The sequence below is a fragment of the Rhodofomes roseus genome, assembly GCF_022264815.1.
Source record: "Rhodofomes roseus strain CIRM-BRFM 1785 chromosome Unknown C8Q71scaffold_5, whole genome shotgun sequence".
Classification (NCBI taxonomy): domain Eukaryota; kingdom Fungi; phylum Basidiomycota; class Agaricomycetes; order Polyporales; family Fomitopsidaceae; genus Rhodofomes; species Rhodofomes roseus.
In genome coordinates, this window is record NW_025952961.1 from 1,236,269 (window position 1) to 1,260,845 (window position 24,577).

At 57.1% G+C, this 24,577-nt stretch overlaps 9 protein-coding genes across 9 annotated transcripts; 6 read left to right on the forward strand and 3 right to left on the reverse strand.

The window, feature by feature from the left end:
* Positions 1-153: 153 nt before the first annotated feature.
* C8Q71DRAFT_683189 (Inositolphosphorylceramide synthase subunit Kei1-domain-containing protein) lies at positions 154-1,241 on the reverse strand (the record flags this gene model as incomplete). The annotated part of the gene is made up of 4 exons (XM_047919782.1): positions 154-537; positions 589-870; positions 939-1,079; positions 1,140-1,241. Coding segments are annotated over 4 exons (909 nt in total), but the record flags the coding sequence as incomplete, so codon positions are not given.
* A 175-nt stretch (positions 1,242-1,416) lies between these two features.
* On the forward strand, positions 1,417-3,111 carry C8Q71DRAFT_745886 (eukaryotic translation initiation factor 4E class II). Its single transcript, XM_047923035.1, has 5 exons — positions 1,417-1,834; positions 1,900-1,990; positions 2,043-2,425; positions 2,486-2,550; positions 2,604-3,111. Exons 1-5 carry the CDS (start codon positions 1,587-1,589, stop codon positions 2,666-2,668), a joined length of 852 nt encoding a protein of 283 aa, XP_047781770.1. The 5' UTR covers positions 1,417-1,586; the 3' UTR covers positions 2,669-3,111.
* Positions 3,112-3,381: 270 nt separating this feature from the next.
* Positions 3,382-6,319, forward strand: C8Q71DRAFT_855409 (uncharacterized protein; the record flags this gene model as incomplete). Its single annotated transcript, XM_047927173.1, has 3 exons — positions 3,382-4,518; positions 6,064-6,228; positions 6,281-6,319. 3 exons carry the CDS (start codon positions 3,382-3,384, stop codon positions 6,317-6,319), a joined length of 1,341 nt encoding a protein of 446 aa, XP_047781771.1.
* Positions 6,320-6,585: 266 nt separating this feature from the next.
* Positions 6,586-8,264, forward strand: C8Q71DRAFT_745898 (Rcd1-domain-containing protein). Its single transcript, XM_047923036.1, has 6 exons — positions 6,586-6,988; positions 7,057-7,212; positions 7,265-7,371; positions 7,427-7,716; positions 7,770-7,839; positions 7,894-8,264. Exons 1-6 carry the CDS (start codon positions 6,673-6,675, stop codon positions 7,948-7,950), a joined length of 996 nt encoding a protein of 331 aa, XP_047781772.1. The 5' UTR covers positions 6,586-6,672; the 3' UTR covers positions 7,951-8,264.
* A 1-nt stretch (position 8,265) lies between these two features.
* Positions 8,266-11,546, reverse strand: C8Q71DRAFT_830880 (cation efflux protein). The gene is made up of 13 exons (XM_047926360.1): positions 11,299-11,546; positions 11,055-11,244; positions 10,915-11,000; positions 10,803-10,863; positions 10,503-10,754; positions 10,205-10,448; positions 9,956-10,156; positions 9,796-9,889; positions 9,650-9,742; positions 9,480-9,585; positions 8,881-9,426; positions 8,624-8,824; positions 8,266-8,574 (listed from the first exon to the last, which is right to left on the reverse strand). Exons 1-13 carry the CDS (start codon positions 11,364-11,366, stop codon positions 8,326-8,328), a joined length of 2,391 nt encoding a protein of 796 aa, XP_047781773.1. The 5' UTR covers positions 11,367-11,546; the 3' UTR covers positions 8,266-8,325.
* A 68-nt stretch (positions 11,547-11,614) lies between these two features.
* On the forward strand, positions 11,615-12,519 carry C8Q71DRAFT_478454 (uncharacterized protein). The gene is made up of 2 exons (XM_047918808.1): positions 11,615-12,151; positions 12,211-12,519. Exons 1-2 carry the CDS (start codon positions 11,725-11,727, stop codon positions 12,402-12,404), a joined length of 621 nt encoding a protein of 206 aa, XP_047781774.1. The 5' UTR covers positions 11,615-11,724; the 3' UTR covers positions 12,405-12,519.
* A 1,173-nt stretch (positions 12,520-13,692) lies between these two features.
* Positions 13,693-17,575, reverse strand: C8Q71DRAFT_745906 (uncharacterized protein). The gene is made up of 17 exons (XM_047923037.1): positions 17,252-17,575; positions 17,185-17,196; positions 17,058-17,122; positions 16,971-16,998; positions 16,680-16,916; positions 16,569-16,623; positions 16,504-16,515; positions 16,251-16,447; positions 15,918-16,188; positions 15,779-15,865; positions 15,716-15,725; positions 15,569-15,660; positions 15,399-15,504; positions 15,101-15,340; positions 14,824-15,029; positions 14,640-14,768; positions 13,693-14,583 (listed from the first exon to the last, which is right to left on the reverse strand). The coding sequence occupies exons 1-17, from the start codon at positions 17,323-17,325 to the stop codon at positions 13,891-13,893; spliced, it is 2,514 nt and encodes an 837-aa protein (XP_047781775.1). The 5' UTR covers positions 17,326-17,575; the 3' UTR covers positions 13,693-13,890.
* Positions 17,576-18,901: 1,326 nt separating this feature from the next.
* Positions 18,902-22,312, forward strand: C8Q71DRAFT_745921 (uncharacterized protein). Its single transcript, XM_047923038.1, has 6 exons — positions 18,902-19,303; positions 19,591-20,783; positions 20,834-21,367; positions 21,417-21,825; positions 21,879-21,906; positions 21,963-22,312. Exons 1-6 carry the CDS (start codon positions 19,007-19,009, stop codon positions 22,127-22,129), a joined length of 2,628 nt encoding a protein of 875 aa, XP_047781776.1. The 5' UTR covers positions 18,902-19,006; the 3' UTR covers positions 22,130-22,312.
* A 162-nt stretch (positions 22,313-22,474) lies between these two features.
* C8Q71DRAFT_830890 (uncharacterized protein) lies at positions 22,475-24,404 on the forward strand. The gene is made up of 2 exons (XM_047926361.1): positions 22,475-23,068; positions 23,125-24,404. Exons 1-2 carry the CDS (start codon positions 22,629-22,631, stop codon positions 24,071-24,073), a joined length of 1,389 nt encoding a protein of 462 aa, XP_047781777.1. The 5' UTR covers positions 22,475-22,628; the 3' UTR covers positions 24,074-24,404.
* The last annotated feature ends 173 nt before the right edge of the window (positions 24,405-24,577 follow it).

Sequence of the window (24,577 nt, forward strand, 5' to 3'; positions counted from 1 at the left end):
TACAATCCGATCCAGAACGCCGAGACCGCACACCGTGCATTATGCCCTCGCATTCGCCCTGCTGCTTCGTCTGCTCCCCGTCCTACTCGCCGTGCCCTCATCGAGCGAATCGCCACTCGTGCTCTCCTCCGCGCTCGTCCCCATCCGCAGGTGCCCCGTTGCGCTCAGCTCGTCGTCGTCGAACAGCACCTCGTCCGGCTCGTCCATATCGCCCTTGCCGTTTGCTGCGCTGAGGCTGACGCTCAGGTTCGACTTGCCTGCCTTGCGCCGCGCGCGGCCCGGCGGCGGGGCGGAGACAAAGTCAGCGAAGCTCGAGAGCGAGGGCGAAGATCCGTGAGAGGACGACCGTGCGTGGCCGTTGGCGGGGGCGCGCACAGGGATGCGATAGAAGTCCTCGACGTCGTCATCGTCGTCTTCACCGACGATACCAAGCGGTGCTTGTGTGATGGTAGGTGATGGCCGTGAGCGCGGCAGGGAGCGATATGAGCCCTTGCGAAGGTGGATGGCGTAGGAGTAGATCAGAGCAGCGAAGTAGAACTGGGATACCCGCGCTTAGTTGGTGCGGGTAAGTAGACGAGTATGGCGTACCTTCACGAGCCAGCCGAGGACGATGACAGCGGTAGCAATACCTTTCTCCTCGTGCCAGAGGGTAATCGCCGCTTGCTGGCGCTCCGCCTCTGTCATGTTGTGGCTGCCCATGGCGGGGCCCGACTTGGCGATCTCCTCTTGCGACGGAGAGTTGGCCATGCGCCGGCCGTCGTGCGGGGTGTAGACCCACCATATGACGGCGAAGAATATCAGCCATGCAGTGTTGATGATGTGGTCAGCGAAGAACAGGTGGGCGAAGTACAGCGTGTGTTTAGCGTTTTCCTGATTATGGTCAGGCGACATATGAGGATGTGAGTGTGTGGACTTCAAGCGCAGCAAATGAAACTGACCTGCGTCGTGGACCTAATGCCCCACATAAGAGCCGCCAGAGCGACAGCAGAATAGAGGTACATGCTGAGCTGCGCGGCTGTGCCGCCCGCACCAGTGAGCATCGCTATGAGGCCATATACACCTGCGACCTTGTTCAGAACCTATATGTTCCATGGCATTACTATCGCTCTGGTCGATGTCCCAGGATCCATGCAACATACAGCGAAGAGGAGGGTGACGATGACAGCTGTCTTGAGGTCAAGAAAGCCGAACGCCGAAGAGAGCGGTCGGAGGCGCCATTCTGGCCGGAGGGTGAGTTTCATGGGATGGCTGGTGTTACTTGCGGTGAGTAGGGGCGATCATAAACCGAGAGCGACGAGTAGGGGACGGCGGGTAGAAACCAAGTGAGAGGCAGAAGTTGGATGGGAGGAAGGGGCGGAGCGCTGCCGCGGCGCGTCTGAGTCCGAGTCGATCCTGCACGCGCCCGTCCGTGGGTGGCGTCAATTTCCTCCTTCCCTATTTCCTCCTCCACCATCGTCTCTGCCTCTCCCTAGCCTCAGCAGCCACCCGCTCGCATTCAAAGTCCCATTCATTGCCAGTTCTCGCGTACTACACGTCTGTGCTGTCGTTATTGTTGAAATTGTGGACGGAGCCACTCGTTCTCGTATATGGCCGGCTACTTCTCTAACCACTCCCAGTCGCGCTTTCTCGCCAACTCTCCCTCGCAGTCGACTACGACTCAGACCACGATGGCCCCTAAAGCCGCGCCGGCACTGCGCTCGCGCGTGCCGTCGTCCAAACACTTCTCTACTCAGGTGTCGTCTGCCTCGGGCGACGAGAAGTCCTCAAGCAGAGACAAGTCTTCCACAAACGGGAGCCGGAATGGCAGCCCCGTAGTGCACCCCCTCCGACATACGTATGTTCGTGGTCTTTCTCAGTTGATATGTCCGTACGTGCTAACCCGCCGGTTGGTTTATGCAGTTGGGTGTTCTGGTTCCGCCAGCACCGCGGACCGGGCACTAAAATCACCAACTACGAGGAGGGCATCAAGAAGATTACTGCCTACAGCTCTGTGCGTAATTCGTTATATCTACAATGCCGTATCCTCATGCAGTGGCACTCAGATTGAGTCGTTTTGGTCTCTCTGGACACACCTCAACCCACCCTCCAGTTTGCTACCGACGACCGACTACCTCCTCTTCCACTCTGGCGTCCGTAGGCCAGTCTGGGAGGACCCGCTCAACATTGGTGGCGGGAAATGGATCATACGTCTTCGCAAAGGCATCGCCGACCGCCTATGGGAGGACCTCGTCCTTGCGGTCGTAGGCGACCAGTTCGCTGAATGCACTTCCATCGGGGAGGAGAAGACGGACAGTGCGGGTGCCGATGTGCCGCAGGGGGACCGGCCGGAGATATGTGGCTGCACCATCAGCGTCCGTCAGAACGAGGACATCATTACTGTCTGGAACAGACGGGGGGCAGACGCGCGGGTGAAGGAGGCAATCAGGTATGTCTAGCTGCACATTTGTGATCTACGTCATGTTCACAATGGTCCCGGGGAATGCAGAGAAACCATCAGGCGGGTGCTCAACCTTCCGACTACGACTGTCATGGAGTATAAGTCGAACACCGGTACGTTTCCTCCAACATTATGTTGCGAGATTGCTGACTCATTTTTTGCGCAGAGTCCATGCAGGACAAGTCCAGTTTCCGTATCGCCGCTAATGCGGATCGCACGCCCTTGTCATGACACTGCCCTGGAGCCGGTCCTTCTCTCGGATTATGGTTACGGCTGGACTCTGCGTCGATCCAAAACGACCGAACTAATTGTAGCCTTATATCCATGCTATTCGTTTGGGTTAGTGATTCGTGGGTTCTATCTGTGTTCGCGTCATTGGTGTGAAGCGGTGCGTTGCTTTCATTTGTCTGGGCTGCGCCGATTAGGAGGCAGGATCCAGTGGACATATGTGCGAATTTGGCGCAAGCATCATGATTGCAGTGGTCCCTGGATGACATCTAGCAGGTGTCTACCTGTAGTGCCGGCTGGATGATTTCATTCATGCCGAAGCCCCGCTTCCCAAACGCCGAGTCGACTTGTTACGTCGGGACGTACGAGAGCTCCGTGATCTTCAGATGTTGTACAAGGCGTTCGTCGCTCTGCAGTGCTTGCGTTCGCTTGTATGGAAGAACGGCTGCCTAAACAGTGAGCACAAAGCGAAGACGATGGACAATGAATGCAGTGGGCGCCTAAGGGACCCGACACAACGGCTTTGTTTAGGACTAACGCCAACACGAAATGGTCTTTCCTGGTAACGATGCGAACAATGGCCTGCTCAGCCTCGTCCCGTACCTATCGCCTCGAATCCCATCTCCCTCTCCCATACTACCATCTGCCCATCCCACTTCTTGCACTGCCTGTCTCTACTCAACATCCTGGCTAATCCTTGTCACTTGTCTTTTAAGATGCCGTCGGTTACCATAAGCCCGTCGAAACTGCGTACTAAGTTCGACGACCGCTTCAAGGCGTTCATGGCCCCTCGGCAACGCACCCCACCCAACACTCGAAAGCGCAAATTACTGCCAGAGAAGTCTAGAGCCGCAGATGAGTTGAACGAGCTCCCGCCGCCTCCCCCGCCACCGAAGGACCTGAGCCCCAAGGCGAGGAAACGCTACATCGAGAGCTGGCAAGTACTCTACTCTGCCTTCGAGACGTCCGAGCTGGCGCGCACACCGTCCCCCGACTGGTCCTCGGACAGCTGCACGGGCCACTCAACGCGGCCCAACTTCTACCTCGCACGGCAGCTCCGTCCGTCACAATCTAATCTCGTTGATGTCCCAGAAGACATGAATTCGGACGCCGCGTTGCATTCCCATTCTAGTTCCAGACCGCGTGCTGGTAACGGCACGGGTCCAGGTGCTGCAGGCGTGCGCCCGCAGACGGCTTACACACCTACTACCCCACCTGCACCCTCGCGCATCCCGATGCTGTCCTATCGCGTCCCGCTCGCCCGCGGGCGCATCCCCGAGCGCCGCGTCGCTTCGACGCCCGACGAGCTCGAGCTTAGACGCCGGGAGGCGCTGCGCCGCAAGGAGAGGGAGGAGGAGCAGGCGCGCCGGGAGGAGGAAGAGCACCAGGAGCGGCTCAGGCAGGCGAAGGAGGAGGAAGTGCGCCGCTACGAGCAGGAGGAGCGCAAACGAAAGGCGATCCTCCAGTCGGAGCTTCGCTACGCGGCCGAGCAGCGCACACGGAAGGAGGCGATGGAGCGCGAGGCAGAGGAGAAGCGAAGGACTACCCTGGAGGAGAGGAGAAAGGCCGACCGCGAACGCCGCATACAGGAGACGCAGAAGCTGCAGGCGTGGCGAAGCGAGCAGGCCAAGCGTGCGCAAGATATCTCTGGCAAGCGTCAGGAGATGCGGCGCAAGGTTTTGGACGAGAGGCGGGCGCTGGCCGCTCGCTTGAAGGCTGCTGCGACCACAACAGGTGGCCGCCATGTGCTTTCGTCGGGCTGGGTCACTGTCCAGTCTGAGCAGTCTGGAGCATGGAAGCGGCGGTACTATCAGCTCGATGATGAGAAGCTATACTTGTTCAAGAACAAGGAGGTACGTGGCATACTATGTCTCCCCTCTGTAACAGTCACTGCGTTCAAGGCGCGTATCCTCCAAGGATGTGCTCGGTCGTGTAGCCCAACGTCGACCAAGCGCAGTGCCACACAGGGTGGATGTAGCGTAGATTATGCCTGTGTAGACCGAGGAAACGCATGTAGGCACGCATCCGTAGACAGTACGTAATCCGACTTTGGTTACATGAGGTTACATAAGCCTAGGCGTCTAGCCCTACGTGGGCGAACATCGCCCCGTCACCGCATGGTCTACCTTCATCGCCTTCTGGTATACTTGGCTATACGCATCCCTCTTATGCTAAGTAGTCGTACGTAGACTAACACTGTTGCATGGGACCATAAAATCTTCATTTTCTTGCCTTCTGTACGTTGTCCTGAACGTCCATCACGTCGTCAACCTCGGCAAAATGCCGCCCAAGAACAAGAACACACAGGTAAGAGCACGTCTCTAGATGATTCAAGATACCCATACAGGCTACTTTCGACGCCGCAAGCGGTCATTGACGAGTTGACTGGTGCCATGGCCGCCCCGCCGTTTCTTCATTTGCGAGGTCATCATCATTCTCGGCTGCAGGTGGACCACCAATGGGGGATGGATTTGGCCCTAAGCCAGTAAGATTCTGCATTGCGGTCACCACGGATTTCTGATGACACCCTCAGCGCCAGATATCATCCGCATACATTGATGGGAGCATGCCCAGAGCTCGGTCCCAGTGACAGTTAGTTGGTCTAGAGTGAGTGCCTTCATATATCTTACGACACTCAGCATCTGACTCTGGTTGTTAGCCTTGTGTCGCTTCCAAGCGGGTGCTCTGACGTCTCCTTCGTCGTTCCCATCATCCCCGCCTTCATCCCTGCTTCACCATCGCCACAGTCCTTCTCTTCCTCCCGAGCATGTTTGACTCGGAGCTCAGCTAAGTCGGCCTTGAGCTTCTCGACCTCGCTGTGCAGCTTGACCAACCGGAGGAGGAGGGATCCCAAGACAACATGGCGAAGGTGGCAAGAAATGGACGGCCGGACCAGGAGGAGCGTGTATGCAGGGCGGAACCGCACGCCGCGCGCGTCGTCCCACGTGATCGTAACTGTGTACCCGTTTCGGTGTAATTTAAATGACACGATTATCTCAGCTGTGTTTTGCAAGCGTAGACCACCGTAAGCTGAGGTAGCCTAACATGACATACATAAGTACAGCAGTACGATCGAAAATATGGCATACATGAGTGTACATTGCGACGGCAGGGCTCTACACAGCACCAAGTACATCGCCTAGCTACGCTGCGGCTACATGCGGTTAGATGCACGCACTGGGACCTAATACAATGTGGGATTACATGATATGTCCGCCGTCAGTGTATATTTTTTTCTTCAGACAATGAACACGCACACACATGCAACCTACTCACTGTAGCATTCACGTCTGTCTACATACGTCTACTCAACCGTACCACTGCTACACCTATCTACCCCAAGCTCGAAAGATACGGCTCTTGAACGCAGTGAGTGGTTAAGTGAGCTTCGGTGCCAGGAGACCGACCAACCCCAAGAAGCAGTCAAAGTGTCCACTGTCGGAAGTGTCAAGGACTGGCAAGAGGGCTATGAAGAGTTGGAAGGCGTGCCACATTCTTTTGCCGTCGAATTCGGAGATGGTCGATATGCATGGTCCATGTACACGGATTCGGCCGAGGAGAAGGTGAGTGTCGAGGATTGCGAGCATCGATGCCAGACGCTGACCGGGCTTGCAGGAACACCTTGTTGCGGTCCTGAGCCAGAATATGACCTAACATACCCCTCGGCGCCGATGATCCTCATGGTTTCTTGCGAAAGGTATCGACTGGTTATGAATTGGCTCCGGGCCATGTAGCGGGCCCGCATCGGACTTTGTCTTGTGTTGTATCCTGGAGTATTTATCATGTACCACTGTCCTGTACAACAACCCGTAATACCCACTCGCAGCCTGCGTAATGCATATACCGTACTCCCCAGGGTCTCCTGCCTGCGCGTGTGTGGCCAGTGGCGGTGTTGCATATGTTTTCGGCGCGCGGTGATTTGTCAGCGGGCGCTGCGTCTGTGGGCAGCTCTGGCTTGACCGACCTGGACGGGACGCTCGCCGCTACTTGAACCTGCGTGACTGCCCATGGCGGGCCTGATCTCCCCCAAACCGCTCTCGTACATGCAACACATGCAGTACAACCCCTACGGTCGCGGCGTCGCCGGCTACGGCGACTCCCCCGCCAACGGCCTCCCCCCTCTCTCGCACCCCACGCCGCAGAACATGGTCCCCGGCTACAACGGTTCTTCGCCTGGGCTCATGGCCGTGCACGAGGAGACCAAGATTTACGGCCTGGTGATTGATCTGCTCGATGGCAACACCCGCGAGACCGCACTGCTCGAGCTCAGCAAGAAGAGAGAGCAGTATGACGACCTCGCCTTGGTTCTTTGGCACTCCTTTGGTGCGTCGCAGTGCGGAGATGGCATGGGCATAGGGGGACGCTGACGGGATGTCCGCTCACGTTTGCAGGTATTATGCCCGCGCTCATTCAAGAAATTGTTTCTGTATATCCTCTACTCTACCCGCCTAATCTCACTGCCCATGTATCCAACCGCGTCTGCAACGCTCTCGCCCTCCTGCAATGTGTGGCTTCGCATGCGGAGACTCGTCAGCTATTCCTGAATGGTGAGACGCCTTTGGAGCGCTATTGTCCCTATCATTAACGCGTGTCTCGCAGCCCATATTCCCCTCTTTTTGTATCCATTCTTGAACACGACCTCCAAAACGCGCCCCTTCGAGTACTTGCGCCTCACCTCGCTTGGTGTTATCGGCGCGCTCGTCAAGGTTTGTTCCCGTTGTGACCCTCATCACAGACTCGCGCTCACATCTTCCACTCCAGCAAAACGACAACAACACCGTCATCCACTTCCTCCTCTCGACCGAGATTATACCCCTCTGCCTGCGCATCATGGAGACAGGCTCTGAGCTCTCCAAGACTGTCGCCATCTTCATCGTCCAGAAGATTCTGCTCGATGAGACCGGCCTCACGTACATCTGCCACACCTACGAGCGGTTCTACGCCGTCGGGACCGTCCTGAGCAACATGGTCAACCAACTCGTGGAGACACAGGCCGTACGGCTGCTCAAGCACGTCGTGCGGTGCTACCTGCGATTGAGCGATAATCTGAGGTAAGCTGCTCGCATTCCCTTAATGCAAAGGAGAATACTGACGGATCGTCCAGGGCTAGAGAGGCGTTGAGGGCGTGCTTGCCGGAGCCTCTGCGCGACAACACGTTCGCTGCCTTACTCAAGGTACGTTACGAGCCCGCATACTCAGATGTGGCCTCAGCTCACAGCGCCACTCAGGGCGACATGGTCACGAAACGGTGCCTGACCACGCTGCTCAACAACCTCAACGAGTGACCGCAGGCTCCGCCGTAAAATGCACGTCACAACCTTCAGAGATCTTTTGTTTCTGGTATTCCGGCTCCCTTTTGGAGAGGTCAGCTTAATGGACAGGCCAGCAGCGACGCAGTATTTCCGCACCCGCTCGGACGGGGGTGCTTGTAGCTCAAGTATATATATACCTTGCTTTGTTTCAGTATACGCCTTCACATGTAGAGTTGCTAGCTCATGATCATCACGGACAGTCTTGTGGGAACGCAGTGCACCTTAGCATAGATGTGACTAGTACAGTATATTGTCCGACGGAATATAAACTGCATGGCAACTTGTACTGTACATGTGTGCACCGCCTTTTACAGGCTGAAGACGACGAAGAATAGGGTAGGTATGCTATCATGACTCTTCCACTTGGATGGTAAGCTCCTCCAACCCAGAGATGCGGCTCCGCAAGAGCTTGTCGACGCGCTCAACGACGCGGTCGACGTTCGCGAACGTCGTACGCCGCGTCGAGTGTGGTCCGGCCGGGTCGTGCGATGCCGCAGAGGGCGCGAGCTGGATATGGATGCTGCCAATGATGCCTGAGTCGTCTTTTGGCCAGAAACGCGGGCTGGTGAAGGACGCGAGACCGTCGATGGTCGGGAGCTGCAGTGACCGTTAGCAGAAGAGCAATAGCAAAAGGACGGGAGCCCACATCAGAGACCGCCTGTTTGATGCTCGCCTCCCGATCGGAAAGGTCGAGCGCGAGGATCTTGCCCGTGTCGATGACGAGCGGGATGACGCTGGCGGCGATGAGGATGGCGATGAAGAGCGACGCGATGGGGTCGAAGCCCGTCCAGCCATAGTACTTGATGAGCACCGTTGAAACAATGACGCCGACAGAACCGAGGGTGTCCTGAAATTAATGTGAGTAATCGTACATTGACTTAGCTTCTACGTGCGACGACGTACCGCCATGACATGCAGGAACACGCCCCTCATGTTGTGACTGTGTCCTTCGTGCGCATGGTGCTCGTGGCTGTGGTCGTGCAAGTTGGGGGCATGGCCAGACCCCGGTGCATGCGTGTGGTGCGTCTCGAAGTGCGGGTCGTGCCCGAAGCGATAGTTGGGCGTGATCGGGCTGTCGACTTCGCCCAAGCGCAGGTGCTTTGGAATGGGGGCGAGCAGTTCGTTGTCGCGCAGTGGGCTGGCCGGCCCGTGTGCGTGCGAGTGCGAGTGAGGGTGAGGAGAGCTCGGAGAGTCGGTGGTGATGTTAATGAGGGGTGCGGGGACGCGGCGGTCGGGGGGAGTGATCGAGAGTGGCGGAGGTGAATGAGAATGCGAGTGGGAATGTGAGTGCGAGGGAGAGTGGGAATGCGAGTGCGCGTCCGGGGAGTGAGCGGCCGGAAGGGAATCGTTGTGCGCATGTTCGCCAACTGACAGGGCGGAGGGGCTAGGGCTGGGGGCACTGTCATGTCCATGACTGTGTCCATGGCCATGAGAATGCGAATGACCGCCCTAAGGAGGCCGTCGTCAAACAAACGCACACAGTGTAGACAGTTGGTACATACGTGATGGTGATGTCCACCCATGGCAAACATCCCGAACAGGTTCACTCCCAGCCCCAGCGAACTGACGAGCAGCAGCTGATTGGTGTTCATCTCAGGAGGATCCAACCTTTTCGTGGAGAACAAACTTAGTCAGTGCCTGATGTGCATTGTGACGAGGGAGCTCCACGTACAACCGCTGGATAGCCTCGAAGATGATGAAGACAGAGATCAATATCAGGAAGATACCATTAGCAAACCCAGATAGTGTCTCGATCCTACCGTACCTATCAAAGACGTCAGCGACCGAGGAATAATTGGCCACTTATCACCGACGTACCCATAGGTGTAACGCTCGTTCGGGGGCCAGCGGGCCATAACGCTCGCAATTAGACCCACACCAATGGCCATGCAGTCAAATGCCATATGAATAGCTGTTTGATAGCAGCAGTCAGAACCCAATCCAACATAGACGGCAACGTTCGTGTGCATTGACTCACCGTCAGATATGAGCCCAAGGCTATTCGTCCAGACGCCATAGAGCATCTGGACAAGCATGTAGCACATATTGAGCATGAGGAAGTAGAAGATCTTGCGTGACTCCGGGTTTGACAGGATGGATTTGAGGTATGCTTTCATCACGCGCGAGCTAGACGCGTAGGGTGAGGGAACGGCAGCGTCCGCCATACGTGGATACACGCCTGAACACTTATGTCAGGATTTTGTCGAGGCGTAAGCGTTTGGCATACCATATAGCAGCAGAGGTGCAACGAGGAAGTCGACTAGTCGGGGATAACGACCAAGGGAGAACAGACCAAGTGCGAGTGATGCCAGGAGGACCAGTGGGTAGGAGAAGAGGTAGTACTGCGGAGGAAAGGAGGGGCTCTTGATGACCCTGGCGTTCAGAGGCGCTCTGAAGAGTAGCACATAGGCGAGGAAAGGTATGATGGCTAATGAAGACAGGGAGAGAGAGGTCGGGGCAACTACATCTGTCTGAAGGCAGGATCAATACACGATATCAGCTGAAAGGAAAGAAAGAAGGATTACCATCATATGTCTGAGCAGATAGAGAGGGAGACTGAACAGGGACGCTCCGAGGGTGCTAAAGGCAATAGACAGAGGCTCGCCGAGAGAAGGCAAGAGAACGCCCTGTGTGTGGTCAAGTGCACTGGAAGCGCCCGCTTCCACGATGAGGGCACCATATGCAGGTAGCATTTCATGGAATCCCTCGGAGGAAAGGCCAGCATCGGAGAGGAAGGATATGGACAGTGCTGCTACGACCGCACATGTTTGCAATAGCTACCTGATGTGTCAGCAAGCAATCATCGAACAGCCTACATAACGCACGGACGAGGGGGCTATGAGTGCCTTGAACCACATAGCCGAGAATTGGTGTATAATGACAACACTACGCGCACGAGCATGAGACAAGGCATGAAGTGACTCGTTATGCACGTACCGTGAAGCAGGAAGCCTGTACAGTGCAGTGGCCAGACCTGCATGTCTCAGGAACAGCAGGAGCGAGGCCATTCCCAACGGTGACCACTGATTATACCCCAGGTCAGATTTATCCGGGAAGAGTGCGGAAGCGAGGTATACCTCGATCGACCTCTTCTTCTGAAGCTGGCCCGTGCTTGCAGCCCAAATCATGAGGCCCGTAGCACCACATGCAAGAAGCCTTACGAGGAACCAGAATACACCGACATCAATGGAGAAGAGGATCGCCTTGCCTGCCTGGAGCGCCAATACTACAAGTGCGTCGGACAGGAGCACTTGAGGTAGTACTGGTCTGTCTCATCCTCATAAGCTATATATCAGCGGTACGGAGTAATGATATACATACGACTTCGATCCAAGGGCGACGGGGTTCAAGGAGACCTTGTGTCGAGTACGAGGATCCACCGCGTCCATTGCGGACAGACTCCGAATCCGCCAGTTGTCCTCGCCTATGAGAACTTTATACGACGATGCTGTCTCCCTCTAGAAGTAGCCCCAGAGCCAGACCACAAAGGAGCACAATGAATAGGCGGTTCAGAGTAGAGTGCAGCGTTCAGGTTGTAGATCACCGCCAGTCCCACCGGCGCAAGTGTCAGGGCAGCATGAGCGTCTATGCACTCCGGCAGCAGACGCGTCGGCATCACGTGCATCGTGAACCGCGACGCCTCCTCGCTCCTCCGTCGTCCGACTCGAGGCCCGGACGCGTTGAATCTTGGTCAGTGATCTTGTCCTCACTGAGCACTCGCAAGCCTCGGACTCCGCGAACTCAGTAATGGCCGCGCTTGTGCGGTGGATATCACTTACTAGTGCTGGCTTCCACCGAATAACATGCCTCACATTGTCGAACGTCCACATGGTCAATTTTAACCAGCTGCGCAGCCTCCTATGTGCATTCGCGTCTCTCGAGGAACTATCTTTTGAAGACGTGTTGCTCTCCGAAGACAGGATTTCGAGATTCGTACCCATTCCCGCTCGGTTCTGGTTGCGCATTCTCCGGATCGCTGCGCGCACGAGGGTCTCAGAAGTCGCGTTGCGGGCACTGGTCTGGATTTTGGCACCATCGCTTACGTCTCATACGATCTGGAAGTCGGGAATTGCTATGCGCAGCCCCATGGCCCTGATCCATGGGGTGTATCAGGCATTCCACCAGCTTGTGGGTGCGCTGAGAGACTCTTTACGATGCCCCATCTGGGATGACCGTGAGCAACATATCTGTTTTGACTATGCCGGGTTATCGCTGAACAACACCGTGTTCCAGCCACAGTTAGCCTTATCTTCATGCCCCTCGAACTGCCGAATCTCACTCACCTAGAGCTCCGAGGCGCTATGTCACTCTCTCTTGGACGTCCGCGCGTATTTGGCGAGGAATCTGTCGCCCGAATCACTGCCAGAGCATCCAATCATCGACATCGTCCTGGTCCTGACCCTGACGTCCAGCGATGTCAGCTTTGACGTTCAGGCGTGGGTTAGGAACATCGAGACCCGGTCACCAGAAGTGGAGGAGCTATGGTATGCACTCACTGTGTCCGCTTGGTGCAGCTGCGCAATGCAGACGTGCGCCTCAGGCTCGGTTGGACGGACGACAGGACGGAGGACGCCACCAGACTTTGTGAAGGTGATCCGGCGCGTCCTCTTCTCTTGGGACGACCGCGGAGTTCTGCGCGTCATGCCGCGTTGACGCACTATGCACGCGGCCCGGGAGATACACACATTCGACGAGCTGTCTCCGGACGGCATCCTTGGTTACGCTGGTTTGATCCTGCTGCCTTCCATTGGCCGCAACTGTCAGTTTCGCTTGGCTGGTCGCCCGCAGAAGCGCCCTTGCGTGCACAGGCGTTCCGGCTTTGAACGTAGCAGTGACTCTCGGTGCCTTGATCGGTTGCCGGACGTGTCGGGAACGGTCCCCGACAGTACGAGTGCATATACAGGGTAAGTGTCATGCATGAAGCGTTGTCGTATATTCATGAGCACGTCTGCAGGAATCCCTGGCTGTCAACACTCACGGCGGCCGTTGTAGCTTGAGAGGACTTGACGAAGGGTTATGCAGGGTTCACTACCATGTCTAGAGATGGGGTTTGGTCATCATGCTCTGAACATGCCGGAGTCGCGGAATTCCTTACCCTAAGTCGGTCAACTCGGCACCACATCCGTGAAGGCCTGGTAGTAACTAGTTATTCGGGAGATGCTGGGCTCAATGTATTACAATTTCATACCACTAAGCTTCTATTCATGCGTGAAGCCTCTATCGGAAGCACACATTGTGATTAGGTTGCTCTTGCGCGTTCTCAGCGTAGCACGAGTACCTGGCCAGGTTTTGCCAAGAAGTGATCCCCTAGCATGCATACAGTACCTCCGGACGACCAAGACTACGTCAGTGAGACACAACGACATGGCCGACCACAATCGTCAACAGACGCCAACAATGACCAACTGGGGTATATAGTCTCAATTCAACGCCAACACGATCTTTATTCGGCCGCATGAAGAGAAGTGCCTTCAAGTCCCTCAATCACTGGTTCACCTCGGTCTGACGTCGGGGTCTTATGTATAACGGCATACGTACGCCAGGGGCAAGGCATCATGCATCAGAATGATAACGGGATATTTTTGGACTGAACGATGGAGGATCTTTTCCTGGGGCGGAGTCCTTCAAACAACGCTCATTTGATATACGACACAGTTCCCATCCAGAAGTTCATGCCGTGGCACGTTGGAAAAGATCCAACGGAACGCACGATAGTTCAACAGCATCCCACGCGGAGATCTAGAAGCATATCATTCAACCAAGAAATCATATACATGTAGGCACCCTACGACGACAAAGCAGGAGAGCATCATTTACAGCAACATCATGATACAGAGCGGTGGAAATACCTATACATACAGTGAAACGAAGCATTCTGTCCGCAATACATCCGTCCTATCATTCTCTAAGCATCTAGCCGTTGAACTGCGCGACCAGATTGTGCCACGCGTCAGGTTGCATCGGACTGGGCACCCCTCCATGGCCGCCCTGCATGTAATTCGTGTAAGCATCCGTCACGGGGTTATACTGCGCGTAGACCGGCTGGTGTTGATTGTCGCAGGGCGCCATACCGGCATTCATGGGTGAGTGAGCCATGGGCGCGTGCGCGGAGGAGCTCCCCATGTCAGTGTGCATCATGCCGGGGTCGGGCATAGCCTGCCAGTAGCCAGACATATCACCGTAGGATTGGTACGGAGGATACGCGTAGTCCTGGGCGGGCGCGTAGCCATCTTGTTGTTCGTGCTCGTAGCTTCCGCTGCGCTCGTAGGCGTCCTGGGGAGGCGCGTAGCCTTGCCACGACGTGCTCGCGTGTTGCATGCCCGTAGACATAGACGGGCCGAAGTCAGACACGGGGGGTGCGTACGTGACCGTTGGCGAGTGCTCGGCCAGCTCCCGCGGGCTCGAGCCGCTCTGCGACCCGCTGTCGCTCGGCGTGGAGCCCGCGGGCGACTTCCGGGAGACGAGCCGCGTCCTGCCCTGTAGCGCACCGAGCTCGTCGTCCTCCTTCATGCTCTGGGCGCTGGCGACGGTCCGATGTGCTGACGACTGCGTGTGGAACTCGTGCATCGACGCCTCCGCCCGTGCTTTGAGCTTCGACAGGACAGGCTAGGCAACGCACTCATGAGATGAGCAGCAACGGTAGATAGCCCGTAATCGCTTACCAACACCTTCGCCGCGCGGGGATCATGCCGTACAGCGTCGAACAGCCCGAGGGCAGTATCAAGCTGGGCCTGTGCGCTCCGTGCGAGTTTCATCCCCGGGCTCTTAGACGCAATGGCGCCAAGGACGATCTAGACAAGATATCGGTACGTGCCATCAGGGCTTCCCGCAAGTGAGGTCACTCACCCCGCAAGAGAATACATGTGTCAAGTAGAACCACATGCGCTCGACCAACTTCGGGTATTGCGAGTACATGCTCTTGATCAGCCCGACGTACGAGCACGCACTGTTATATGCGGCCAAGACGGAGGGCGCGTACTTGTGGCCGAGCGGGTCGTCGGGGAGCTCCTGCAGGGCGCTCGCGAAGAATCCCCGGTGCATGTAGAAGATCGCTGTACAGGGGGGAGGGGAGGGGACGGTTAGGTTGCCGACGGACGGATATATAGCAGCGAACGCGACGCACTAATTTCTCGGATGGAGAACGCGCAGTAGCTCTGCAGGTCCTGCTGGTATGTAGGAGGCGTGGGCGGCTCGACCTTCATGCCGCCGAAGCCGCGGACGCGCAGGGAGGGCGGCAGGTAGAACTCGCGGATTTTCTTGTCGAGCTCCATGAGCTGCCGGTGACTGGGCATGCGCGCGCCGAACACCTGTTCGTTCACGATGCTCTGGCATTGTGCGGCGAAACGGTGCTTCCATGCCGCGACTAGCGGCGAGGTTAGAGGGGGGATGTCGGTACCCTGTAAGGGGTGACATGCACTTACAGCTCATCTCAGGCTCGCCGCCATCGGTCTTGGTCATGGCCCCTTGCGGCAGCTGGCAATCGATAAACGCCATCGACAGCGAAGGCGGTCGACCGAACGTAATGCTCTAGCATGGCGAGAGAAGGTGTGACTGAGAAGTCGGAAGCGCAAGAGGCGTGGAAGCAACGCACCTGCCACGAATCGTACGTGACCAGCTCATAAAACAACGATCTCCGCCTGAAGGCCTCGTCGGGATCCAAATTCCACTTGTTTCCGTCACGGTCTTCGCGCAACGGCGTCAGTATGCTTCCTCAGTCCACAAGTGTATTTAGCCTTACGCAGCCCGAGCTGCAGGGAGATTGTTTATTCGCGGATACACTCCAAGTAATTAGAACACTAACAGTTAGTGCCAATTTGGTCGCCAGACCCATCACAACCCAGCGAGGACCGTCTATATTTGAGAGAAACATGAAATGGCACATCAGGATCTATGCACGTGCCATGAGCAAGCCTCCGTGGACATCGGGACGGAGAACCCACCAGGGCCTGAATAGCCGGGATCGTCTGGTGCTCCAATATTGAGTCGAGGGACAATGCGGCACGGCCTAGCTGATAATATCGTGCCGCGTCGCCCGTCACGGTCGAGGGCGATTTGTCCAGATCGAGGAGGCTGCCCATGGCAAACACCATGAAGAGGACCGACATCTTGTGCGAATAGTCCGGATCTTGGTCAGCCAACCCCGTGTTCTCGTAGTCGTACAAGCGCGACAGCACGGCGCCGTGAAACTCGGGCTCGGGGATAGGCGTATACCTGCCCAGCAAACGAGCGGCGGGTCAATCATGAGATCTACACTTCTCATTGTTATCACATACATCCAAGCGGCATGCTTGAAATAGAGGCTCGCTAGTCGACGGGCTTCGTTGATGTCTGGCAGAAGTGCTAGCAGATTCGTGCGGACGTCTGGAACTTTTATACTGTCACCAAGGGGGAAGGTGTAGCTAAGCCAAGGAAGGGTGGTAGGAATGATCGACTGCGTGTTTTCGATAGGGTCCTCGTCGCCTTCTTCGTTCTAGACGACAGACCGTATTACAAAGCCCGGCAGAGGTAGAAGAACATGGAACGTACCTGTAGAAGATACTGTATAGATGATGTAAGCTTCCGTTGTGCATTGCTACATGGGTCTGACTTACCCAAGCGTTCGCGGCCATGCCGTAAAACTTTGTGTGTCCCGAGTCGGTGATCGAACTGACACGCCCTGTATCTAGATATCGATGACGCGCGCATAGTAGGACTGCACTCACAGAGATCCTACGGCGTCGATCACCTCCGCTGCCTCGGTATCGGCCGCTTGGGGCATTTCTTCTTGACTTTCCCTTTCCAGCGGTCTCTTGATTTGTCGGAGTTCATCTGTAAGTAGATGGTGTGGTTCAAGAGATGCCTTTGCGTGGGCTTCCTCTAGTGCGTCTTCTAATTGTCTTACTCGGGACGAGAGCAGAGTGATTTTATCGTGCAAGGCTTCCGTATTTGCCAGAACAAATCTGTAGGTCGCGAGAGCTCGAGGCTGTCACGCTACGACTGTACGACACACTCACCTATTTCCTTTGCCGGTGGTGAGGTGGCCTAGCCGCCGCGAACATCAGGTCGCGTACCATTGGGACCGCTCCGAGGAGAGAACTCACCATCGGGACAAATAGCAGCACAGCCCTTCTTAACACAGCTAGCACACGGGAAAACCCTCGAGCACCTTGAGACGCGACCCGTCGGTCAGTATAGGCGATACATAAATGCGCTGCGAGAACCACGGACCGAAGCTTAAGCCTGCAGCATACCGGCGTCAGTTACAAAATCTGCGCTTGAACCAAGATCGACGCACCGTCTACATTCCGCGCACGAAAGCGGCGCATGCCGGCGTTTTGACCGGTTCACGAGAGAGCTGCTGGACGACATCGCGCAGGGCGGCGATTTCTGTGCTCTCTGGGAGTCGGGGGGCTGTATGTGGCCTATCCGACGCGTTCACTGTCGCGCGGTGATGTTCGGCGCTCAGGATGAGCAAACGAGATTTACGTCGGGAGGCGGTGGTTTCAGAACAAACGGACAAGGATGGGGGGCCTCGGAGGGTGGTGGTGGGTGCAGTACATGCAGGACCGAGGGGCATAAGACCGGGCAGGCTGGACGGGGCTCCTGGTGTCAGACCGCAGAAAGCGCCGGATGCCCTCCGTCCCATTCGAGCGCAACGGCTGCTCGCTGAATCCCCGGACTGCCATATCTGGCCCGCATCTGACACAACTTCCCGACGCCAATCGGAAATTCTCTTCTCTCCGGCCCAGCCACAACGTCCTGTTCGTACCTGCAGCCGTACTCAGCTCATCCTCTGCCTTTGTCGGCCCCCAGTGGCCGCGCACTCCAGACGTCAATCACGCGTGTTACCGGACTGCACATCGCTCATTCGAGGAATGCTCGCTGCTTCCGGGCGTGATCATCCATGAAATTGGTCCTGCCTCATGCATGGCCATGGTGCCCTCACGCGACGGTCAAACGGAAACCGCGTCGTAACAAAGTGTTGAGCCCGTGTGTAATAAGCCAACTAGTCGCTGACACATCGCTTTCAATAACAGCCACTTTGTGAGCACCATAGGCCACTTTCCGGGTGGGGCTACTTCCTGGAGGCAGCTCGAGGAGACGTGTTCGGATGGCGACCATCAGCAAGATGTCTTATTTAATGGTGAGTGCTGGTGATAAAGTGATGTAGTCAGCCGTAGACGAGGTACTGCGTGTCCGTCCTCAGATTGGTCATTCATTACTCAGTCGAGACGAATGCACAGGCCGTCCTGACGTGGGGCCATGCTCGTGGTGCCACGGTTCTTGTATCTCTCGTACCTTGCGGATGAGGCTTACATATGCGCTGCGTCTCGGGCCACACAGAAAACACCGGTATCCCAAATCTCGAGTGATGCGTCTCCTCAGCACATGAGGTCCTTAGCTAATTAGCAGACCGCCCTCCTCACCGTCCAAGAGGTCTTCTTCAAGGTCTGCCTAGGGGAGACTAACATGAGGACATGCGTCTACACTATCCAGTGTACGCGTGCCACTTTTACTAGTATGCAGCTGCATACTATCGCGCAATACGGTTGTATCAAGATCTTCGAATTTTCCTGGATTCCTTGAAGTCCTTTTGGACCCTGCTGGACCCCGCCTGCTTCCACATGCGATCGGGACACGAACAATGTGCCGATATAAGATCTTGCTTTTGGGTTCGCACATCAGGTTTCAGCAGAGCGATCAATGCATACGTTGCTCTCGAAGCGGACGCAATAACGAGCGTTGCCGCGAGGAGGCAGTACCCACGTGGCTTTGCGTCCGCGATCTCAGCGGCCTAGAGCAGCCGCGCTCGCCTGTACTGTCCGTGGCGACTCTTAGTCGTGCGTGTTGCGACGAGGAGATCAGACAGAGGCCTCTGGCAACAAAGTGAGATTTGAAGGCGAGGCGGCGAATGTGTAAGCAGTCGGGGTTGCGTGATTGGACGGAGAGTGCATCATAGACTGCGAGGATGAATGCCATATTGAGCTGCACGTTCCTTGTTCACCAACCGTCGTGATGCGGGGAGTGCTCTTCCCCTTCTACCCTCACAATGCTCGCCACTCCGACAATATCCATCCCATTGCCCTCTAGCAACCTTTCTGAAGCGGGCTCGTTCACGGGGCAGGACCTCTCCGCGCCGCCCAAGTTCCCCCACACCCGCGCGCAGCTCTCCGCGATCGCGCGCCAGTACAGGTCCGCAGACACCTTCGAAGGCGACCCCGACGGAGATGACCCCCGAGTCAACTCTCTGCTCGTGGGGAAGGTGGTGGTGCTACTGAGTAGTGAGCGTGAAGACGACTTGAAGACGTTGTTGAAAGACACGTTCGGTCCGATAGATGAGGAAGAGGTGAGCGAGATCTCCTCTGCACGCTCGATGCCAGCACGCGGCCTGGTGCCGTTCTGTGTACGCTCCGCCTTCTCTTACGTGAGAGATTCTACCGAGATCAAGAGAGCCAGGGCCCTTGCAGTGGGCTTCTAGTGCTGCGATCGACGTGGGTTGCGCGTCCGGCTTACTCGTGATGTGTCCGCCGGTCGTAATCACCCCCAACTGGGACGGCTGAGCCCTTTGGACTCTCATTTTCGTTGCATATACACCTTCATGGCAGCTGTACTGATGATGCACAATCCTGATAGCTCGAGCAACACGTCTTAGACCTTCTGCACAAACATAGGGATGACATGGACAATGTCCCGTTCCTCTTCCTCACTCCTACGCGTCGCCCTATCTCGCGCCCCTCTTCACGAGCATCAACCCACTCTGCGCGCCTTATTCCTCGTCCGGAGACCCCAATCTCAGCGCCGGGCTCCCCGCTCGCTATGATCTTCAAGAGACCGCACACGCCTCTCACATCACCGCTAGGTGCCCAGCAGCAATCGTCGTCGTACATGACGGCGCGCAGCGAATCCCCCAGTATATCTCCTTTGATCACGCACGCACAGTTCACGGCCAGTCTGCCCGCGTCCCCCATAGGTTCTCCGCGCTCTTTGAACGCTAAGGCGAACGAGTTCAAGCCCATCCAACGCCCGCTCTCCGCTGCATCGTCCAATCCGGGCTCCTCCTTATCGCAGCTTCGCGCGGAGACGCCCTCGCCTGACCTATGGGCGCACAACCCCAGCCGCCCCACTTCCAAATTGGCCATCGCGGCGCCTCTCACTCCCGACAGCGCCCTGCTCCCCCGTGCGCTCACGCCGAGCTCGTCACTCCGCTCGTCCATGCGCCCCGGTGAGCACAGTGACGAGGAGGACCCGTTCGACCCGTTCGCGCAGGGCAATGTGCCGCGTTCGTTCCACCCCGTCGGCTCCGAGCTCGACTCGCAGTGGTCCAACTCGCCGGTGTCCCTCTCTCCTGACGACCCACGCTATATCATCGGCGCCGGCACGGACCAGTCGTTTAAGGCGCCGGCGCCGGGCGACGAGGACTCAGACCCGGAGGCCACGGCGATGCTCACGGACGGGATGACGCCGTTCGACGTGCTTAGCTCCGTGTTCGGCGCGACGCTCGCGCCGTCCGAGCTCGAGGAGGCGTTAGCCCAGAACGGGTACGACTTTGAGCGCGCGATGACTTGGCTCGTGGACCGCTCGCTCAACGCGCCGGCCCCGGCAAGTGGCCCGCCGAGGATACAGAGTTTGGGAAATAGGGTCATGATGGTGAGCAGAGATACCAATGGCATCGTGCGTGGTGGGAGGGGCGGCGGCTTTGGGAATCCCGGCTCACCTGGTGTGCGCAACGGCCAGCGGTTCGTCAATGGGCGCCCAGTGCCCGGTGGAAATAGGGTCTGCAGGTATTTCCTGGCTGGCGAGTGCTTGCGTGCGGACTGTCGTTTCAGGTAAGTTTGTTGACAGCATTATGGAATGGGATGCTGAGGGGGCTTCGCAGTCACGATTTAGAGCGTGCACTCTGCAGATTCTGGCTGCGCGGCACCTGCGCAAAGGGAGAAAACTGCGAGTTCCTGCACCATTTACCAAATGAGGTCGACGTGTCGGGCATCACCCATGCCATGGCACGGACCGACATCAACGCAGAGCACCCTGAGCGTGCCAGGAGCGCGTCTCCCGATGAATTCCCTAGCCTCAACCATGTCGCCGGTGCTGGGAACGGTCGCGGTGGCTATCGCTATGGCCGCGACAACGGCGTATACCACGACCCTGGACGAACGCGGTTTGCAACGGCCGTCAAGAAGCCTGCCCCACCCACTGTCCCCGTTTCACCAGTTTTGCAATCACCAAAGGACCCCGCCTTGCTTGCTGCCCGCAGAGAAGCCATGGGCGCGGCGGCCGAGCCACTTCACCACAATACGGCGATTATTGCACCGAAGCCGTCGCCTCGCATCAAGCTACGTCCCCCGACTCTGCTGCCCACGCTGCCGACGGGCGAGTCTGTGAACCAGTTGTACATGAACTATCGGTCAAGGTTTGTGAGGACGTATCCACTGTCGTGTGCATGGGCTGACATGTTATAGGGCATTGCGTCTTGGCGCTGCTCGCAATGCTTGCCTCTCGCGTGCCGCCGATGCGTGGCGACGTGGGGATGGAGGTGCCGCGAAGCGATTCAGTCGCGAAGGCCACGACCTCAATGCGAAGATGAGCGCGGAGATGGTCGAGGCGGCGGGCAAGCTCGTCCGCGAGCGGGCGCACCTCGCCGAACAGGCGGTGCGCTCGCGAGACGCCAGCTGGTCCGACGACTATGGCGACCGGACCGCCAGGGGCAAGATCTGCGGCGCTGGCCTCGGCGTGTGTCTTGGGATCGCCAGCCAGAATGTCGGTGGCGACAAAAAGCACACGCCGGAGGAGAGAACGGAGGTGATGCTGGACCTGCACGGCTTGCACTCAGCTGAGGCCACGGAGGTCTTGGAGGAGTTCCTGCTCGCGGTATGTCGTCGGCATGTTTTCATCCCTTGGTGAAGCTTATTTGGCCTGTACAGCTCGAACGTGAGCATTTCTACGGATTGGGTAGGTGTATTCATAGTCGCATGCGCGTCATCAACCTTCTGACATGTATATGACAGTGTATCTTGTGGTTGGTGAAGAGAAGCATACCGGCACGCAAGATCCTGCTCGTGGTACCTCGCGTGTGCGTCTCGCCGCGGGAGTGCGCGAATGGCTGCACCTATGGGGTTACCCTTGGAGCGACCGCGACGGTGTGATTTGCGTTGATCCCCTCACACATCAGTGATGATGAGTTACTACAAGGTTAGGATTATGGTTGATCTATGACCGTCACCGAAAAACGGAAAATTGGACTGGAAGATGAAATCCCCGCTCTGTACGTGCTAGTACCTGTATGTATATAGACAGTTGGAAAGAACACACGCGGATGTATGAATATATATGGAGGCTCTGGGGTGCAGACACGTTCTTCAGTGGCCCGCCGAGGTTCCTCGACTGTGAAGACTCAGAAGGGCGGGATGTTGCCATCACCGATGTTGCTGTGTCGTTGCGACGCATCGCATACGGGCGCGTCCCGATTTGGCAGTATTTGACATTTCGGGCACGCGCCGCACGCGGGTTGTCCAACCGCGACTTTGCACGGCCGTCTCTCCCCCGTCCGCTGCGCTCGCCTCACTCAGCTGCCACCGCCACCATCCAGTGCTGGCACTGCTGCTCCTCCCAAGGCCGCCGCGCCAACCTACCCTCTCGACTTGACCCGCTGGCTTCACTCGACTTCAGCCACCATGTCTCCCGCACTAGTCATGTCTCACTCCAACGAGTCTTTCGAACATGAATATCACAATGTACCTTCTCCCAAGTCCGACCGTCCACATTCTATCGACCTCTCCCTCGCTCTAGAGCGCGAACTCGAGAGCGAGTCCATGCCTAACTCGCCTGCGAGGCCAGATAATAAGGGCGGGCGGCCACAGTCCTTGGACACCAATGTCCTCGCGTCCATCGTGACCCAGCTCCGGATGAACCTAGAGGAAGTGACTAGGGAGCGCGACTCCTTCAGGAACGAGCTCGCAGAGACGAACTCCAGGGAGCAGAACTTGAAGGACGCGCTGCAGAGCGTAACGGACAAGTGTTTGCGCGCCGAGGCTGGGCTCTCCGCGGCGCGGGACAAGCATCAGGAAGATGAGGAAGCAATCGCTATGCTGCGTCAGAAGGTCGAGGAGAGCAGGTACGAACGATCCTGATAGTACAGCCCCTACTATTGCTTACATGTTTGTTGCGCAGACGCGCCTTGATGCGCTTGCAGACCGAGAGCAGGCGCAGGAGCCAGATAGGCAACCTCTCCGTCGACTTGTCGCAGCCAGGCTCTACCCCGATGAACGGACCGCCGACATCGAAGCGTGCGTCCTTTACTCCTCTGACCGGCAGTCCAGCGCGCGCAAGCCATCGCCGGATTGTGTCCCTCTCTGATCCCGGCTTCGCGAGCGCCCCGCCGTTCGGTGACAACTCCCAATGGGCGACCTCTCCAGGCTTTACGTCTCCCGATCCCTCGCAGTCCATCCGCAGTCCGCCACTTGCGGGAGGGCAGTCGAGGCGCATGTCAGGAATGTTCGGCTGGGGCTCTTCGCAACTGCCGGACGTCCCGTCGATGGACAACTTCGATATAGAGAATCTGCGCAAGGAGCTCGAGAAGTTGAAGGAACAGCTGGAGGAGACCAAGCACGAGCTGAGCGAAGCCCAGGAGGCACGAGAGGCCTCCGAGAGCTGTGTGCGCGCACTTCGCACGTTCATCGCGGAGAATAGCGTGGGCGAGCAGACGGCCCGGTCCACCATCCGAGCTGCGACAAAGCCTGATCCCACCCCTGCCACGGGCCAGGGCGCCGCCTCGCGATGGGGCTTCAAGCTTTGGTCGATGCCCGAGACACCCGCGAATACCCCTGCACCGGCACCTCCGTCGGCGACATCAAGCTCTGCAGCGCCAGTGACGCGCAAGCTGGGCGGGTTCTTCAGTCCCCGTTCGAGTATCTCTTCGACGTCCAGCCCTGCGCGTGTCCTACAGGAGCCTCCTTACCATGGCTCGGACACTTCGTCGATTGCGGACTCAACGACGGAGCCTGTCAGTCCGGCCTCCTCGATGCCTCAGACCAGCATCCACGTCAAAGATGCTGAGGGTGCCTCGCTCGATTCGATGACGCTGGCGGAGGTGGCGAAGCCAGTGGAGATTCATATCTAGGTTCCGTCAACAGGTCTCGGACTTCATGGATTTGGATTATACGTATGTTTGCGATCACAGGCTATCGCGACGGGATTACGGCTTATATGGATCATCTGTATATTATGATACACTACATCCACAGATTTTACTACGTACGTTTTGATGACCTAGATGTGTACGATCGCGCTCTTGCGATTTCGTCTCGTACTGTACTATACTGGACAAACGGTATATGACGTTGCCTTCACTGCAATATCAGCGAAGTTACTTCACATGAGGCCTATCATTGACAGTGTTCGTGGTCCTGATTCGTATTGAAAGTTTGACCGAACACATTGGCACCTTTAATGCAGCCTTGATTTGCAGTTACAAAGCGTTATAGCCAAGTAAGCGTTCGCCGACGAATCGCTGCCAGTGACCGGCCGCGCGCGACCGAGTTGTGGCCAGTCTAGGCTGCAAACCATGTAGCAGTGCTCTATCGTTCCGACGCCTTCTCAGGGTGCACATCACTCCGGACGCTCC